General features: G+C 40.5%; 1 protein-coding gene across 4 annotated transcripts in view; it reads left to right on the top strand.

Moving 5' to 3' along the window:
* Positions 1-19,822, top strand: part of GRIA1 (glutamate ionotropic receptor AMPA type subunit 1) — a 306,425-nt gene that overhangs the window by 158,507 nt on the left and 128,096 nt on the right. For all 4 annotated transcript variants that reach the window (XM_077895794.1, XM_077895793.1, XM_077895792.1 and 1 more), the window contains 2 exons: positions 1,094-1,278; positions 6,442-6,495. In XM_077895794.1, the coding sequence (XP_077751920.1) occupies positions 1,094-1,278; positions 6,442-6,495 (239 nt within the window). The remainder of the gene's footprint in view (positions 1-1,093; positions 1,279-6,441; positions 6,496-19,822) is intronic.

Raw genomic sequence — 19,822 nt, 5'->3', positions numbered from 1 at the left:
ATGTTCTAAGAATTTTTGGAACCTATAAATGTATTATATTCAATGGCAAGAGGGATTAAGATTACAGATGGAATATACGTTGCTAACCAACTGATTTTAGAGAAATTAGATTGGATTATTCATTTGGGCCTAATATAATCACAAGGGTTCTTAAATGTGGAAGTTGGAGGTAGAAGAGTCAGTGTCAGAGGCTGATGTGTGAAAGACTTGACCAGTCGCTGCTGGTTTTGAAGTTGGAAGGGACCATAAACTGAGGAATGCAAGCAAGCCTCTAGAAGCTAGAAAGGCAAGAAAATTTTCTTCCCTAGAACCTCCTGAGAGTAACATAGCCCCACTGACACATTGATTTTAGCTCAAGGAGATTCATTTCAAACTGACCTGTGGCAATATAAGATGATAAATATGTGTTGTTTCAGACCAATGAGTTTATAGTGATTTGTTATAGCAGCCGGAGGAAACTGAGACCATTTATGTCTTAAAGATGAAACAAAACTGCATTGAGTAATGGGCTTCTCTCTCATTTAACTATAAATTAGAAGAGAATAATTTAAGTCAGTACACAGTGATTGAATACCTACTACATAAGACGCAAAGTATCAGGTATTGAACATTCATGAATTTGACAGTTATTAGGTGCCTATTTAGATGTTGGGTTGGCACATTTAATAAGCAACTACTAAATACCCAATAATAATATTAATAAAACCCTTGCCATGTAGCAAACATTCTCATTTAATCCTTATGATGACACTATGAGGCGGGCATTATTAACATCACCGTTTTACCATTAAAGAAACTAAAGTTTAAAGAAGCTAAGGAGTTTGTAAAAGGTCACCAGTATATTGTAGCAACAGGATTTGAGCCCTAGATTATATTTTTAATTAACACTACTGTGTGCTGAGTTCTAGAAACAAGCTCAAAAGAGAACCACTGCCTGCCTTCAGTGGGCTCAGACTTGCACAGTGGGAAAAAGCTAGAGCTGAGTTTGGTGAAGGAGTCAGGAGGAGGGGAGACAATGGAGGTGGGTGCCAAGTGGAGGCAGGTGGTACCTGTGTATCCTGATTGCCACTTCTCTGTCTGACCCAATTTCCAGGTTTGTCCGTCCTGCAGAAAGTTCTGGACACAGCTGCTGAGAAGAACTGGCAGGTGACAGCAGTCAACATTTTGACCACCACAGAGGAAGGATACCGGATGCTCTTTCAGGACCTAGAAAAGAAAAAGGAGCGGCTAGTGGTGGTGGACTGTGAATCAGAACGCCTCAATGCCATCTTGGGCCAGGTAGTGCATGTAGCAAAGGCTTAGAGTGGGTGAGGGCAGTGGTTCAAGAGGGAGCTGGATGGCCTTTTGCCTTGGGTGTTACAAAGAGAGCTCTTGACTAGATGAGACAGTTGACTCCTTCCCCACATTCTGTAATTTATACATTTTAATTCTGAACTTTTATGAAATAGCACAAACAATGGGAGACTGGATCTAGGGCTTAAAATGGTTCTCAGATCAGTTGCTTTATGGTGAAAAAGCGTATTACATTGCATTTTAGAGTTTGTGAAGCACTATCACCTGGGAACACAGACTGTAGAATCAGATTCCTGGGTTCTGTCATCACTGGTCTAGCATTTGGCATCTCATCCATTCGGCCCACTGCCCTGTTTTAAGAGTACAGGGAAGCAGCAAGCACCTCTGTACTGTTTCCTTAAATACACTCATGTGTCTGAGAAATCCATTGATTGTACATCCTGTGAAAGGGCACCGTAACCTCAATAGTTTTTAGCCAGAGGTCTCTAAGCTGTGGTTCTTCCTATTCTAAGAACTAGAGCATGTACCCATTTCACAAGCAGCAGGCCTTTGTGTTAATCTCTTGTCTTTTTGACAGACATATACTTGTGTATCTAGGTTGAGCTAGCAAGAAAATAGATTTTGCAATCATTCTTTAACAGTGCCATGTAATTAAAGATGGTAGTTTCAGGTAATTGACAATATGACAAAGCTTGTTGATGGCCTTTCTAGACCCTGAGACCCCCACCAGGAATCTCACCATGAGCTCAGCAACCATTTAGAGGTCTCAGCAACAGAACAGGAGAAATTTTGAAAATCAGTGATTGTTTAAGGCATTAATTATGTGTTCTACTAGATAAAGTATGAATCTGACCTCCCCTCTTGGAAACAGAAAACAGAAAAATTGTTTCTATAGGATTCTCTGGGCTGGACTCAAGGGATTTGAATGCTAGTTAAACAAGGCAGTATAGGGTAATGGTTAAGCACAGAGACCCCTCCGCCAGAGTGGCTGGAAGTTAAACCCCACTAGTCTTTACTAGCTCCATGACTTTGGGCCAGGTTTTTAATCTTTCTATGTCTCAGATTTCTGATCTGTGAAAGGGGCATAATAATAATTATAGCTTTCTTCAGACAGTTCCTGCGAGAATTAAAAAGCAATTATCATATGGTTTCACTCATATGTGGAATGTAAGAGTGCAGAGGACCAAAAGGCAAGGGAGGGAAAACTGAATGGGAAAAAAATCAGAGAGGGAGACAAACCATGAAAGACTCTTAACTATAGAAAACAAAGTGAAGTTTGCTGGAGGGGTGGTGGGTGGGGGGATGGGGTGACTGGGTGATGGGCATTAAGGAGGGCACATGATGTGATGAGCACTGGGTGTTATATGCAACTGATGAATTATTGAACACTACATCTAAACTGATGATGTATTATATGTTGGCTAATTGAATTTAAATAAAAACAAATAAATAAAAAATAAAAATCAATTCATGTAAAGAAAGGAGCCTGCCCCGTAGAAAGTGACATATGTAAGCCTTTGCCTAGTTTTGCTATTTATAGCACCAACTAGTACTGCCTTCTTGAGTCACTTCCCTCTTTGGGCATAAGGGTCCTCATCTGTAAAATAGGAATGATGGCTTCTGTTCTACAGGGCTGAGAAAAAGATTGGGTGAGATAGCAGTTGGAAAAAGTGCTGAACGATAATTAGGTATTCTTAATAGACTGATGACTTGTCCTTCATTGTTCTGTAGTAAAGATAGTAGCCAGTGCTACCATTTTCTGAGCACTTGCCATATACCAGACACCATGCCAAGTCTTTTCCATGCATCATGCTACCTCATCTTCACATAAACTGTATAAAACTGCTTCTATCAGCTCCCTTAATTTATAAATAAAGAAACAAGAAACTTGCCTGGGATTTCACAGCTAGTATATAAGAAAAGCAGGAAGTCAGACTTCTGGCTGCAGAGCCAGACCCTCCTAAAAATGTAACTTTTCAGCCTCTGCTGACTTTAGCCACATATTCTGTGAAAAGACAAATTCTGTTTTATAGGGAAGTGACTTGTTTATATGGGCATTTTAGATTGTAGTAATAGTAACTCTTTTAACTGTTAGGTTTTTCTATTCTGAAAAGCAAGACTGAATTGCTGAACAGATCTTACAGAGCACCCGATTTACTGTGTGTATTCATATTTCACAGATGGAATAACTGATGGTCACATTGGTTGATTTGCCTTGGGTTCAAACAACTAGTTAGTAACAGTGATGAGTCTTGAATTTACACCTAAAGGCTTGCAGCCTGACATTTTGACATCATTCCAAACAATCAAATGCTTGAATTCGGATCTTTTCAGTCTAATACAAATGTCCTGCCTAACCTAAAGAAGGAGATAGTGATTCTCAATTCCAGTAAGGGAATTGCCTGTCTCTGTCTCCAGCCCCCCAACTAGAATACTGGCATTTTGAGGGCAAGGATTTTTGTTTTATTTTCTTCTTTGTGGTATCCATAGTGTTTTGAATAGTGCTTCGTATCTTGTGGGTATTCAATAAATATTTTTTGAGTGTGTGGAAAGAATAGGGAATCAATGAAGGGTCAAGGAAAGATCCCAAATGTGAGATAGGTCTGAATATTTATACGCAGCCATTGGCTGGATAAGAGCCATTAAGCTAGAAAGAAAGGCAAGTAGGGAGGCCCAGAAGGCATGTGAGGGCTCAGGTTGGTAGAATGGCTTAGCAAGCCAGCTGGAGCATGCTGAGTGTCTACTAGGAGACAGTGATGGTGACATAATTGAGACTATCCTTGGAAACCATTCTAAGGAGTTTGGGGTTTATTCCAAAGAGAGTGGAGAGGCAGTGAAGGTTTGTGAGCAAGGAATAGGCTTATTCGAATACAATGCTTTGACAGTATATCAGACACCAAATTATATAGTACAGTCATTAAGCTGAGAATGAGTTAAAGATGAGAGAGACCAGGATTAGACCATCCATCACATCACCCTGCTTTACTGTCTTCATAGTGCTTCTCACTTGCTGAAATCTTGTTCATTCATCTGTTTATATATTTACCATCTGTCTCCCTACTAAAACGTCAGTTCAGTTTAGTAAGGACACAAGGACCTTGCCTTATATGTTCACAGGTTGTCCTCAGCACATAGCATAATGCTTAGCATATCATCCATGTTCAATAAATATCTTTTGGTTGGATTAATTAATCAGAGAAGGTTTTACAGAGTAGTTGAGATTCAAGCTCAGCTGTAAAGGTTATGAATAGTCAGAATGGGAAAGGACATTCCAGACACAAAGATTATGAATTAAGGTAGTCCAGTGGAAATAAGTTTTGAAGGAATAGGGTCAGGAAGGCTCTGGGTTCCACATGAAATTGTACATTACCTTTATAACACCTCTCTCAGTTTATAACCCTGAGGGCACTCACTTCTTCATCTGTTTAGTGTGGGTCTCATCCCAGTAAAGTGGGACCTCCAGGGGGCCAAAGACCATACTTGTCTCACCTCCCACTATATCCACAGCACAGTGCTTGGTACAAAGTAAGCACTTAATAAATGGTTGTGAAAGGAAAGTAGGAAAGGAGAGGAGAGAGGACAATGGGTTAATAAGTGAAAAGACAGGTGGGAAGGTTTGGATTATGTTGAACTATATGAAATTGCTCATTTTTACCAACCAAAAGTCATCAATTGTCATCTGTTTCTTATGTTTCAATCTGTAAGTTTATCCTGCAGATTATTCTTATCCATTGCCTAAATGTGGTAGGTTTTAAAATATCTAAAAAAAAATCTGCTATTTGATGTTTTGTGTTTATTAGAAGCTGAATAGGCTTATGGTAAAGGTATCTTATTATTGAAAGGGCAGCAAACCATTTGACAAGAAGATGGAAAAGTAATGAAGAATTACTAATAAAACTATCATCCCAATAGTATTTGAGCTCGATGGTCTGGAATTCCACAATCTAACCACTGTTTCAGAGCATTCATTGTGTGTGCTTGCATTTAATTATTCCCTACATAAAAAAATATGTGAGCCGCTATGCACATACATCCAATTAAGTAGATGTCTGAATGTGGATTTTAATAACCTTGAAAATTTATTCAGTTAGACAAGAAGCCCAAGTGCTTCTCATATGTTTTATGCCTTCTTGTAAGAGTGCAAGAGAGGCTCTGAGCAGAATGTACTAACCCCAATTTCATGATTAAAAAATAAAGAAATAGATCAAGTTAACTTGCAGGCTGAGCTAGGGCTAAACCAAGGCCTATGCTCTTAGCTGTTCCTTGGGTAGTGTGTCTGGCTGTTTGAGCAAACCTCTGGATAATTCTTTCTACAAATATTTTTCCTGCCCACAATGATTACAAAAGTCTTCACTTTTAGGATGGAGAGATTTGGGGGGACCCCGGCTCTTAATAATTAATCATGATTGGGTGTTACATGCTAAGACTCACAACATTTGGGTTCCTGTCCAGCACTGCTGCAGGATCTAGGCAAATCACTTCCCCTCTTTAGCCCTGAACTTCCCATCTGTACAGTGGAAGATTGGACCATCTGATCCCAAATTCCTTTCCAACTTCCAGGTTAAGTGCTCAGTTAATGTCTGGGTACTCAACTGGTTTAGGGAAGAAGGCACAATATTAGGAAAAGAAGGAACTGGGTCTGAATATGTGTCATGCAAGGAATTAAAGGTCAAGAACCCACCCATCTGACCATCCACCCACACCCATCCATCCATCTAAGCAGCAGATATTGTCATGACAGTGGCAGGAAATTCAACACAGTATAAGATTCACACCAAGAAAGAATCTCCATCGAGGGAAAGACTTTATGGAAGAAGCGAAATGAGCATTTCATCTGAATGGGGTATGTGTGTGTGATAATACTACTCTACCCCTAGTATCAGACAAAACTGATTTCAAATCCTGCATCTGCCACTTAATAGCCGGGTAAACTTAGGGAGCTTATTTAATCTCTCCATGCTTCAATTTCTCATCTGTAAAATGAGGGTATCAATAATGCCACCATCACTGAGTACTTGTGATATGGTAGTCTCACTACTTAGGATAGGGAACGGCACATTGTCAGCACTCAGTGTTAGTTGCTATTAATACTGTTATAGCTTTAATTGCAAAACTGATTGGTGAATCCCTTCACATCATGTTTTATAGATTATAAAGCTGGAGAAGAATGGCATTGGCTACCACTACATCCTTGCAAATCTGGTGAGTACAGTGCACTACAGACTTTCAGTCTATGCATTTTTGCACATTTGGGCCTTACTTTGCTCCTGTGGTCCCCAGCTAATGGGAACTGCATGGGTGGAAGGGGGAATTCAGAGCTGCAATACTAAATTTACCTTTTCCCCTCAACATTCTCACTTGTCAGACCACAGCACACTATTAGTAAATTTCTAATCTTCCGTAGAAGAGACGGTTATCTGAATTGCAGATTCAATCAGTTTTGCCCCTTGACAATAAGGACAAAACTGGCACGTCTTTGAACAACTACAGGATGTTTCCACCCCATTGTTTTGACTCTCTATTTTGACATTAGTGATAGTGTTTACAAGTACGAACACCAGAATCACAATTATACTAGTATTGACAGATCTTTAACTAGAAGCAATTTTCCAACAGGAAAAATATTATGTCAATTTAGTTTGTATTCACTTTTCTATGTGATATAGATTAAGCTTGTCTTCTTAAAAATTTTTGTTTTCATTTTAATGTATTGCAGTTCTTTTTATTGGGCACTATTATTTGAGTGTTGTGAAGATTTGAGTCATCAAATATTTTTTATTCATATTAAATTTTACCTAATAACATGTGCCATTATAACTTTTATTTTATGGCCATTATATCTAGCAATTCTATTTCTCTTGTGTTGTGTTTTGACCATCCATCTTTTTTTTTTTAAGATTTTATTTATTTATTCATGAGAGACACAGAGAGAGAGAGAGAGACAGAGACACAGGCAGAGGGAGAAGCAGGCTCCACTCATGGAGCCAGACGTAGAACTCGATCCCTGGTCTCCAGGACCACACCCTGGGCTGAAAGTGGTGCTAAACCGCTGAGCCACCTGGGCTGCCCCATCCATCTGTTTTATCATGAAGTTTGATTCTTCCAAAATTTTATCCAAAGCCAAATATAATTTAATTTGCCTTTAGTCCCATTTTTACATTTTGTAAAGAGCTTCATGGTGTTGTAATTCATATACCATACTGTTCATATATAAAGCGTACAATTCATTGCTTTTTAGTGTAATCACAGAATTATGAAACCATCACCACAATCTAACTTTAAAATTTTTTGTCATCCCAAAAAAGAAACCCCACACCCATCAGCACTCACTCCCCACTGCTCCCTATATCCCCTACCCCACCCCCAGCACTAGGCAACTAGCAATCTACCTTTTAAGTATTTGCATATCCTGAACATTGCATACAAACAGAATCATATAATATGTTATCTTTTGTGACTGGTTTCTTTCACTTAGCATCATGTTTTGAAAGTTCTTCCATATTGTAGCATGTATTTCACTCCTTTTCATTGCCAAATTATATTCTGTTTTATGGCTATACTGCATTTTATCTATTCATTGGTTGATGAACACGTGGGTAATTTTCTCTTTTTAACTATTATGAATAAAGCTACTATGACTATTTAGGCACAAACTTTTCTCTTGAATATATACCTAGGAGTGGAATTGTTGGGTTATATGGTAACTCTGTGTTTAACATCTTGAGGAAATTACTTTCCAAAGCGGTTATATCTCCCAGCAAATCAATAACAAGTTTTTATATTGTTTAAAATATTTTAATCGATAACACATTTTGCCATTTGACAGTATGAGCAATTATCAGTTTTCCCCCAATGGTAACTTTTCCCACAAAGTTTGTTTGTAATCCTGGCTTGTCTTTGCAATTTTCTGTTTTCATTAAGATGTGGTTTTAAGATTTTTATTTATAACGAAGTGTATATGTAATTTTAGGCATATTATTTGGTGTTGATTATTCCTATGAGTAGCGTTAACTAATGAAACAAAATATTACTCTCTTTTATTTATTTTTGGAAAAAAGGTCATTAGTAGAACAAAGGCACCAGGTCTGGCTGTATGTAAAGGCCAAAATTACAGGATCTAAAAATAAGACCAAAACATCCTGCCTAATCCTTAAATTCTAGTTGTCTTTCTGATCCAATCTCAATCTTAAACAGGTTCCTGCCTAAACCTTCTTTCCCTTCAAAACTTCCTTGCCTTGGCTATACTAATATTTTAGACTCAAGACCAGAAATAAGAAGGGCTCATTGAGATAGGCTAATTCAGACCCAGTTGTTAATAGCTAAATATGATACACTTCTCAGAGGTATTTGCATTTTAAACAGTGGGTAGCTCCAGAGACTTTTAGGGAACAGGAGCCTCACCCTAAAAAATTTTGCAAAGACAGAATTTTTGACTTTGTAATGAAGCAGACTCTTGACATCCCTCTAATCCCAGCTCCTTAGTGCCTGAAGGGACTTTGGAAATTAATGCCATCTGAGTCTCCTCTGCTCATAGAGAAACAGAACCAGCAGGTGGTGTGGCCAGGGACACACAACAAGTCAGGGATAGAGTTAGGGCTAGCACCAAGGCTGGTGGGCAGTATCCAACACCATATGCACTACTCCAGCATGCCTCTCCGTACAGACTGAGCAAGCATCCTGCTGTTTGAGAATACACAGAACAATGTGGGGGCATGCATAATCACCTCTCTGGGATAAGATAGAAATTACATATCAGTGGCCTTGGAGCCACTGAAAGACCCCAGATAATTAAATTGCCAGCCTCCATCTGTTGCCAAGTGACCCCTTGGTCACTGCATCACCAAGTCAGCCCCTTGGGCTTCTGTATCCTTCTGATCTGCATTCTTCTTCTTCTGACCTAATGAGCTCTCATATCCTTACAACTGCCAGCTAATAGGATGCAAATTGCATATACCATCCAAATACAAAAGACTTGCATGTTCCAATAGATTAGTTGATAATTAGGCTTCAAATTACTAATTAATTCAGTTTGAAACATAGGCGAGTATGTGGTGTGTGTTTTTCTTCCCTCTTCAGAGAAATAACGCAATTTATAAGATGATAATTTTTAGAAATTCCGCCACATAATTAGCTTGCTGCTGCATGGAACTGACCCCCTCCTTCAGAGTGTTTGTGATTAGGGTGTAATTATAGAGTTAGAAACCAAGGAAGCTTTTGAAAGATTTAACAAAAGGAAGGAGCTACACTTTTATTTCACAGTTCTATCCGCACAAGAGAAATGGAATGCACAAGCTCCGAAGTAGCCAACAGCAGTTTTCCAAAAGTGGACGGATTCAAATAGCCAGCTTTGGGGGGGCTGCTAGAAGAGAAGAGGGAAGGAGACTGTGGATCAGAGAGGACAGCTTTATGGACCGGGAGTAAAAACAACCATGAACCCTCCACCCCTCAACCCAGGTTTTTGTCCAGACACCACCCTTAGCCAGCTCTGTGATCCTGGGCAACTCCCCATTAACTGGGAATGATAGTTCCTGATCTGAAGGCTCATAGTGTCACCTGGGAGATCAAAGATGTTGCTGAATATCACCATGTTTTGGAAAGTTCAACACTGCTCCATGGGTAGGGAATTCTTACTACATATACTAAGTCTACCCATCTCTATGTCACATATTGTGGATACATTTACACACACATACACATATATGCATATGTATGTATTCATATTTTATATACAATAGGATAGATGTGTATTTATATTTCTGTACCACTGGTATGTCCATAAAGTGTACTTGAACCTTGCTGAAATTGAAGAGCTATACCATTATTTCTCTCTCTTTTTTTTTTTGTTTTTTTGTTTTTTTGTTTTTTAAAGAGAGAGAGAGGGTAAGCTGGGGGATGGGGCAGTCAGAGGAAGAGAGCGAGAATCCCAAGCAGCCTTCATACCCAGTACAGAGCCCAACTCAGGGTTTGATCCCATGACTCCAAGACCATGACCTGAGCTGAAATCAAGAGTTGGATACTCAGCTGACTGAGCACCTGTATACCATTATTTCTTAAAGAAGCATGTAGGCCCTGGAACACACCAGAGGGCCAGGCTATCTGTTCTCCTCTAAACTCCAGTACCGACTTCATGTTCACTCGCTGTTCTGACGTTGTGGTCAAAGCAGGCATTTACCAGTCAGGGCCATCCAGAGTTATAGCTCTTACCTTTGTGATACATCAGCAGCAAATCTTAGACCAAACTAGTGTTTCTCAAAACAGAGGGCCTGTGGACCCCTACAATGCATCTGCAGAGTCAGTTTGGAAAACACTGAGCTAATAGTTAAATGCTGTAGTGTCACTGGAATGTAAAAATAAGTACTCACATCATGGGACAAATGACCAGAATATTAATATTGATGATTAGAGTTTCATTGAAACAAAAAGCACATTGTAAAATGCTTATCGAGAACCAGCAGACCTCAGAATATACAGAGTCCAGCAGATCCCAGTTTGAAAAACACTGAAGGTGTTGATTCTCTTTCAATATGGACCATTTGGTGCCTCCTAGGGGGTTAATAACAGTAAAAGTAACATAATTCTCCCATTTTCACGGCTGTTATAGTTTATGTGAGTTTCTTATGAATCACACCACTTGCTTTTGAATGTCACAATACTCCAATGAAGTAAGCAAGGTAGATTTCATCACACTCATTTTACAGATGTGGGAACTGAGGCTCCAAGCCGCTATATTACTGAGCTGCAGAGGAGGAAGGCAGGTACCTAATCAATGGAGTTGGGCTCTTGGGAATTTGACAAAAAAAAAAACAAGAAATGTGGTCATAAGAATAGAGCAAGCAGACTAACCTGATGCCAAGCCACTAGGACCCACTGACCCAGAATTCCTTAAACCCCTAGTGAATAACAATGACAATAATACAATGGCAGTAACTACTACAATTCATTGAATCATTGCTACATTCTAGGCACTAAGGAAAGTATTTAAATGCATATCTATTGAACCCTTATCATAGCCCTTGATAATATTTTGCCCACTTTTTAGACGAATAAACTGAAGTTCAGAAGGATTAGTGAATTTTCCAAAGTCACAAAGTTTATAAAATGATGGAGCTGGGCCTCCCCTCCAGGACCACAGAACTCCAGAATGCATGTGCCTAGTACTGTGTCTTGTGACAGCTGAGCATGAGGAAGTTGGACAAAGGAGCAGGGAGGTTTGGGGGTTAGGGGGAGTGGTCCTTGACAAGAGGGCTTGAGTTTCAATCTTGCCTACAGTAGACCTCAAACTCAAACTTAGGCTCTCAAAACTCCTATTTGATACCTTTTTAATTATACACTGAGGGAATTTCATTATAACTATCATTTCTAGTATATAAGGTATCTGAGGGAGAGACAGTGAGGTCACCCCAGGTCTCACTGGATTTGGGTATCAGAACAGTCAGCCGTTCTCACCATGTGGTTGCATATTAACACCTGTAAAGTGTTGGAGTAGGAAGGTTTGGTTCATGGGGCAGTGAATCCAAGTGTCCGTTTCTGTGCTGTTGCACTCTGTTCTGTCAGGTCCTGAGAAGAAACTGTTCTTTAGTCTCTTTCTCTCCTATGCTGAGAAATCTGTCTCCACCTTCTGTAAAGCCACCCTAGCCCACTTTCTTCTGCACTTCTCTTCTGACTGTCTTACTGCCATACCAGCTCACGTCTGGTTTCCATAGCCTCTGCTTAGGCAGGAGGTGCAGTTGGGAAGGGTTGTTGAAGGTCCAACAGACTTGGCTTTAAATTCTGGCTTTATATCTATTAGCCATATGATATTAGTCAAGTTACCTACTTGTTCTAAACATTCCTTGCCTCATCTGTAAAAGAGGGAATAATGTGATATTGTCTACCTCCTCATTGGTATTATGACAATTAAAGTTATAAAGTGTGTCTAGTAAATATTTGGCCCAAATAAGCACTCAATAAGTGTTAGTAATTGCCACCATAATAATCATCGTACCATCATCATCATTATCAATAGTGGGTGAAAAAAGACATTTAATATCCGGGGACACAATACTGTCTTGAGGTCCCTCAACCCTCTCCCAAACCAAACCTCATCCATGACTGACTCACAATTATGTAATGTCTTCATCTCTGTCTTTAAGCTCCTAGAGGAAGAAACAGGTCTGCCTTGTTCACTGATGAATTCTGCCAGGGCCTGGCAGAGGGAGCTGCATGTAACAGGTGTTCTTTAAAAAGTCACTAAATGAATGAATGAGGGAAATGACTGCTCAGGAAATAAACAATGTTCATACCTACACATCACATGCTCTTACAGGCAAAACCCTTGAATACAAAATGCTAAGAGTAGCAGAAGTACTGGAAATGTGAACACAGTTATGAATATGCACATGAGTAGACAAAGATGGGCCTAAGAGGGCTTTTAATCCACTTCCCATAAAGGGCCAGAATCTCCTCTACAACACCCCTAATAGAAGCCCATCCATCCAGTTCCTGCTTGAATGATATCCAGTGGTAGGGAACTCACTGCCCTCAGGCAGCCCTTTCTCTCCTCAAATAGATCTGAGGTTTCTAGTCTTCCTCAAAGGGGGCCCAGTCTGCCGTGCAACCCTCTCTGCACTTTTGGCACCATGTGCTCTCTTGGAAGCCTTGCAGAATATCTCTGCTGCCCTTCCACAAAGCAACCTTCACATGCTTAGAAATGCCTACTCTACTTGTGTTTGGTGTTTGTTCTTCCGGCCTGAGCACCTCTCTGTTCCCTCAATATGTTTTCACAGTACATGCTTCTAACAGACAACCAATCTATCATCAAGGGTGGATCAAGCATGTCCTTGAGCCTAGCACTGCACGGGGCTCCTATGGGAAGTTTCTCATAAGAGAAGAATCACACAGCTTAACTTTTGTCCTGAAGCAACAAGGCCTTGTCTTCCAGCCACATTGGAACATGTAACTGAAGTTCTAAAGAAAGTGAGAGGGAGCGCTTGGGTGACTTAGTTGGTTGAGTGTCCGACTCTGGATCTCATCTCAGGTCTTGATCTCAGGGTTATGAGTTTAAGCCCCACATTGGACTCCACACTCCAAAAATTGGAGCCTATTTTTTAAAAATGCAAGAAAAAATCAGTGTGAGGTAATTATGCAAGCCCCCATAAATGGCCATCTGAGTTGCCAGAGCATGGTAGTCAGAGACTAGAGAGTCCTCTATAGGCTACAGGGTGTCTGGGAAGGATGACAGTGAATCCATGTGGCCAGTGGTTCTATGAAGAGCATGCCTTTGCCTTGGTTTGAAGTGTCCAAGAGAGGGCATCCCTGGGTGGCTCAGCAGTTTAGCACCTGCCTTTGGCCCAGGGCGTGATCCTGGAGTTCCGGGATCGAGTCTCACATCGGGCTCCCTGCATGGAGCCTGCTTCTCCCTCTGCCTGTGTCTCTGCCTCTCTCTCATGAATAAATAAATAAAATCCTTAAAAAAAGTGAAAAGTCCAAAAGAGCTAGTGCTGAAGGGTCCCTAGGAGCTCATCTCACTCAGCCCCTTATTTTATAAATGAGCACTTAAGGCCCAGAGAAGGGAAGTGACCTGCTTTAGGTCACTGAGAAGTTAAACAATAGAGCTGGGCCTGGGATTTGGAGCAATTGTTTGCTCTGTTCTTTGTGCTTCATACCCCCCACTGCTGCCTCTCAGTTTCCGCACTGTGCCTGTGTGTGAGTGAGTGTGTGTGTGTGTGTGTGTGTGTGTGTGTGTGTGAGAAAGAAACAGGCAGAAACATGGAGACCAAGAAAAAGGTTCAGAGGTGTTCCTTCCAGCCTTCCTGACCCCTATCACAGTCTCTCTTCACTGATGAGACCCCCTGCAGCTTCCCATTCTCTCTTCCATACACCCTTTGCTCCCTCCAGTTTCTCTCACCTCACTCTCCTAGAACAGTGCAAACACATGGTTTGCTTTATGATCACCAACGCTGACATTGCAGAAACTCTGGAAGCAAAGAGGAAGTAGGTGGGAAGAAAGCCAAATCCCAGATCCCAAAGGATCCTTACTTGCTAAGTGGCCCAAGCATTCCATAGGACAAAGTCCAGTCTGTTGCTCTTCACACTTATACCTCACTAGACTAATTCACTCTAGAGACCTCTGAGAGTTTCTGTATCCCTCCAAGAAAAATGAGATCATATTCCCATTTTATGAATGAGAAAAAAAGAGGTTCAAGTTTCTGAAAGAAATTTTCTAAGGTCATGGGGCTAAAGCTAGAATTTGAACTCAGATCTCTCTAGACCTAAAAATTAGGTTTGTTCTTCATCGGGCCACATTGCCCAAATTAGGGAAAACTTGCAACTCTGAGGCCTGGTATTACGATTGAACAAATCTGAGAAATAAACTCCTTTCCTCCTGAAACTTCCTTGGTTTGAATTTTGACTCACCCACTTACTAGCTGTGACACTGAGCAAGTCACTTCACCTCCCTGTACCTCAGTTTCCTTATCTGTAGGTGGGAATATGAATACGCACTTCACAAGTTAAAGATAAAATGAGCTATTTTATGCCGAGTTTTAGAACAATGGGTGCAGCAGAAGCCTGGGGTCTCATCCCAATTCTGACAGTGACTCATTATCATTTGCAAAAAAAAAAAATTATATATATATATATATATATATATATATATATATATATATGCAGAGTGTCAATTTGTTGAAGATTTGATATGATGTTTTTTAAAGGAATAAATTGTCAAGAGGACTTTTGCGGATCTGTAATTTCCATAAATTATGGTTCTAGTTTTCCTGCCTCTCTCTACAGTCCAGGGATATCAAAAACAAAATGCCCATCCCACATTGGCTTCTTTCATCACTAGGGAGATGCTGCTCCATTAATCTTAAGCATTCAGTGCTAGTAGCCTTTGCTCTTGCAAGCCATGCACACTTTGGCTGATTTGGAATAGTCCTTTCCATGCTGAGTTAACAGACTATTCCAGATATGCAAGACAGTGTCTGCAATTGCTCTTTCAGAGCATGAAACCTCCTTGCCACCACCAGCTTAGAAGCAGAAGGAACAGATGCTTCAGCACCAATTGTGGCGGGAGGTTGGGATAATGTGTAAATGCAAGGGCTCAGTCCTTACTTCTTACTTGTCCCTCTTTTTAAAACAGAAAAGCAGATAATATAATGGAAGGAACATGGAGTCCCATGAGTTGTGAGGCTCTAAGTGAGTACTTACTTTGTGCCAGGCATCATTCTAAGAATTTAACATATGTTCATTAGGTAATCTTCACCAGTCATAGGATATCAATAAAATAATAATCCTTATTTTACAGTGAAGGATCTCAAGACACAGAAAAGTTAAGTAGCTTGCCTGTAGCCAAGAGCTAGGAGATAAAAGAGCTGAAATTTGAATCCAGGCTGGTGTGTAACGTGTGCTTCCTCTGATTTACTGCCCTTTGTCATTCTGAATTGGAACCTCCAAGCATATATGTTTTCTGCTTAAAAGGCTATTCCTTGCACTTTTCACCCAACCAAATGTCCTCTTTCAGGCTTCATTGCTTCTACCAGGGAGCCTTCCCTAAACGCCAAGGTCAGGTTTTGTTCATTTAGTTGCTCTACAATTACTTGGGTAATAGTGACATTCCTCACTAAATCATAAATAACTTGAAAGCAGGGATCACACCTGTGATTCTTGGCTGCACTGCTTTGTCTACTATGTTCTTTGCAATATTAAGTACTCAGAGATGAATGGGAGCATTAAATGAGTAACTAAACTAAAACATTCCTTTCCCCATTCTAGTAGATTTCAAATTTATCTAATGTTTGGACTGTCATTCATTTTTCACCAAGCATTCAATAGACACCTACTGTATTGAGACACTTTGAAAATGCTTAAGCTGGCATTTCATCAAAACATAGGTTTTCTGTAGTCTTCATCTGATCCTCCCTGGACAGGAAGGTTTGGATCAATGTAAAAGGAAGATGTTGTTGGTTTCAAGTCAGCCAAGAACTCTAGGCCCCACACTAGGCTGAATTTTGAATTGACCTTTGGCTCTTATTCTGGCCAGGTGTCACCTCTGACTGCAGCCAGTTAGAACACTGTTAACATAAATGGAAGCTCGGGGAGACTAACCAGTATCAGGCCAAATAATGTATTTGTTGGCCCATGCATCAATAACCCCGTCAGGGGGCCCTGGATCTTCTGACACAAAGTGCCAGCATTTTATCCTAAACCCCTGGACTGAGACAACCTGACTGGCTTTGACAATACTTTGGCAACAATGGACACCTGGGTGTTGACAGATATCCAAGCATACAGGTACCTGCCTCCCTGGTTTCAAATGCACTTGGATAAGTTAACACTAGTGGTTTTTTCCAATACAGACAGTGTTTTAGCTGATTTAAACACAGCTACAATGTCTTATTGACTTTGCAGAAACCAGATAAGACTGCATGTTACCAGGGATTATGTAAAGTGAGGATACATTTAAGTTTTGGTTGGTTAAAGTGACTAAAATAGGAAAATGTGAAGACCCTTATGCAGAGACATGGTGATTTGAGGACACAACTGAGTCCTCAGCTAAGGAATATTCCATGAATTCATATATATCCATATTCATGTGCACACACCTATGTGTTCACAGAACTGTAGATCAAAGCTGGAAGAGCCCTTATGAGAGAAATCAACTGGCTTAGAAGTTTCTAAACTTTTTAGTTAAAAGCTCTATTTTCAAATGGAATCTTGGTGGGCGCCCCCAACATGTAAAACAGATGAAAAAAAGTGCTGCTTTCATAGAGGGAGGATAGGGATCTAGGACCCCATTCTTTTGCATTCCCCTACCCCATCATGGTGACCTCTAAAATGCTTGCAACCTGGGAACATAGCTTGAATGATCATTGATCCAGCCAATGCTCTTCTTTACAGATCGATAAACTAGTGCAAGGAAAGATTGAGACCATTGCCCAAAGGCAAACAGCTCTTATGGTTCAAAGACAGGACAGAACTTGTGTGACTGTCCCTAAATCTGTTTTCTTGACAATTCTTATTTATGACCTAGTTCAGAATATACTACATGGAAAAGTCAATGAAAAGCCCTCTTTAATCCAGAGGACAAAAGCTGAGAGGTGATAGGGTGGAAGCATGTGAGAGAAATGAAAAGGGTGAGCAAAGACATTTGCTATCTCTTCCTTAATTCCTTAGCTGGAATTGAGCCATCTGTGTGCTCCGGGTGCTGTGTTGCAAATATGGTGGGGACTGAGGTCCCACCCCCTGGGAACCCACAGTCTCTTGGAGCAGGCATGAAGGACAACTGCAGGTTCAGGGAGAGAGACAGACCTCAGTGTGATAGAAACAATTTCAAGCAGCAGGTCACATTAAAGGAACTGAAGGCAAACGTCCTCATCTCCTGGAGACCTGCTAAATCCTTCCTACTGTAGAGATTCAGGCCATCCCACTTGCTTCGCTGCAGGAGATGGAGGAGTCAGACTGACAGGACTAGCAGTGAGGAGGCAGGATGTACAGTGCTGGGAAAACAAGCCGAGTGTCTTGTTACCTGCTACAACTGTGGTCTCTGCCCATCATTGGCTGTGTGATATTGGGCAGAAGCCATTCCCATTCAGTTAAGTCTCAGTTTTCTCATTTGCATAATGGTAATGGTAAAAGTACCCGATCCACAGGTTTGTTATGAGGATTAAGTGAGATAATAAAAATAAAGCCCTTAGCATTATGCCTACTACCAGTACAGGCTTTGACACATCTTAGGTGCTATGGCAGTTGTCATTATATTCTAGCCCAAATCTGCCTGCCGTGATTTCTATCCATTCACAGGTACAGGCTTGCCTTCTGGAGTCTTGGTGAATAAATATTCCCCTTCTTTCCCATGACAGCCCTTCCAGGATCTGCATACATCCTCCGCTTACCTTCTCAGTTTCCAGCATTTTTCAGATTGATTATTCCCACTTTCTCCAGTATTTCTAATGCAACAAGACTTTTCAAACTTCACTTCCCTGTAACCATCCTCTCTTTGGAGCTGTCATCTAAGAATCTATCTGATGAGTGGGGGAAATTTGGCATGTTCAACTTGTGCCCTTCTCAGGATAAAGTAGTTTCTTTGATTTATTCTAACGCTACCTCTTCTAGATCTCACGGGGATGAAACAGAAGCCAGTACTCTTTCTAGTGTCCCAGGTCTTGTTTAATAAACCTTCTTCCTGGCCCCTTTAACAATGCTGGATGTTCCCTCTTCCTTCTGACGGATGTGGTGTCCATGCAAGCAGGATGATGAGGGCTGAACCGCTTGCACGTGACCCCCTTGAAAGCATCCTAGAGAAAAAGGAAATCTAGCTTTGAAGATAAAGCTTTTCATCCTCCAACAGCAGTGTCCCTGTACACCTGCCTCATGTTCTCTCAGGCGTCTTGCTTGGCCCACTGCCTGGTTTTGAAGCAGTTCTAGCAACACTTAACTTCTTTTGAGGCCATGATAATGATATTGGTGATAATAGCGAATGTTCACTAAGCACTTACTATGTGCTAGACACAGTTTTAAGTGCTTAAACGTATTCTTTTCAAACTTCCACTGCTTCTATGCTGTAGGTGCTATTATATTTGCATTTTGAAGACCAGAGAACTGAGCCTTGGAGAGGTTAAGTAACCAATAAGTGTGTATAATCAGTTCTTTTGTTTCCAGCCACACGTGGTAATTAATAGTCATAATGATAGCCCAGAGCCTCTTCATGATCCTGAAAGCATTTTCTAAATCTTCACAGCTACATGAAAGCATATCCAATGTAGTTATAGTGTTAAACATCTCTTTAGGATATCATAATTATTTGAAATGGCTTTTCATTCTAATCCTTTGAAAATTATAATTGACGTTAGAAGGAATGTCTATGTTAACTACTTAATTAAGCACTTTTACTCCCATTCTATTCCAATAGCTGGTCAGCATTGCACTGCTCCTGCAATGACATATAAGGGAGTCAGGTTGTAACCCCAGCTAATCCCCTAACTAGCTATATGGCCTTAGGCCTCTAGTGTCCTCTCTGGAGCTCACTTTCCCCATATGTACAATGAGGGATTTGGTCTGATCTCCAACATCTTTGTATCAGGTGTCAGTAAACTGTGGTCTAAGGGTCAGTTCCAGCTGTCACCTCATTTTGTTTGGCTCATGAGCTAAGAATGGTTTTTACAGTTTTAAATTATTGGAAAAAATGAAAAGAATGATATTTCATGACTTGTGAAAATCATATGAAATTCAAATTTCAGTGTCCATAAATAAATTTTGTTGGGACACAGCCATGCTCATTCATTTACTATTGTCTATGGCTGCTTTCATGCTATAATGGCAGAGTTGAATAATTACAGCAGAAGCCATATGGCCTGCAAAGCCGAAAATATTCACAATCTGGCCCTTTACAGAAAATATTTGCCGACCCCCTGGTTTGGATGTAGGGTAGGTGGGCACTAATAGACTTTAGATAAATCAGGGGCTTGAGAAACATCTAGCCAATCTTCAGAGATTAGTGTCAAGGAAAGAAACCTAGGATGTTCAACCACAAATACTCCTTTAAGATAGAAAG

This window comes from Canis aureus, chromosome 4 (genome assembly GCF_053574225.1).
Source record: "Canis aureus isolate CA01 chromosome 4, VMU_Caureus_v.1.0, whole genome shotgun sequence".
In the NCBI taxonomy this organism is placed as follows: domain Eukaryota; kingdom Metazoa; phylum Chordata; class Mammalia; order Carnivora; family Canidae; genus Canis; species Canis aureus.
Note: the sequence above shows the minus strand (reverse complement) of the source record. Positions and strands in the feature narration are given on the sequence as shown.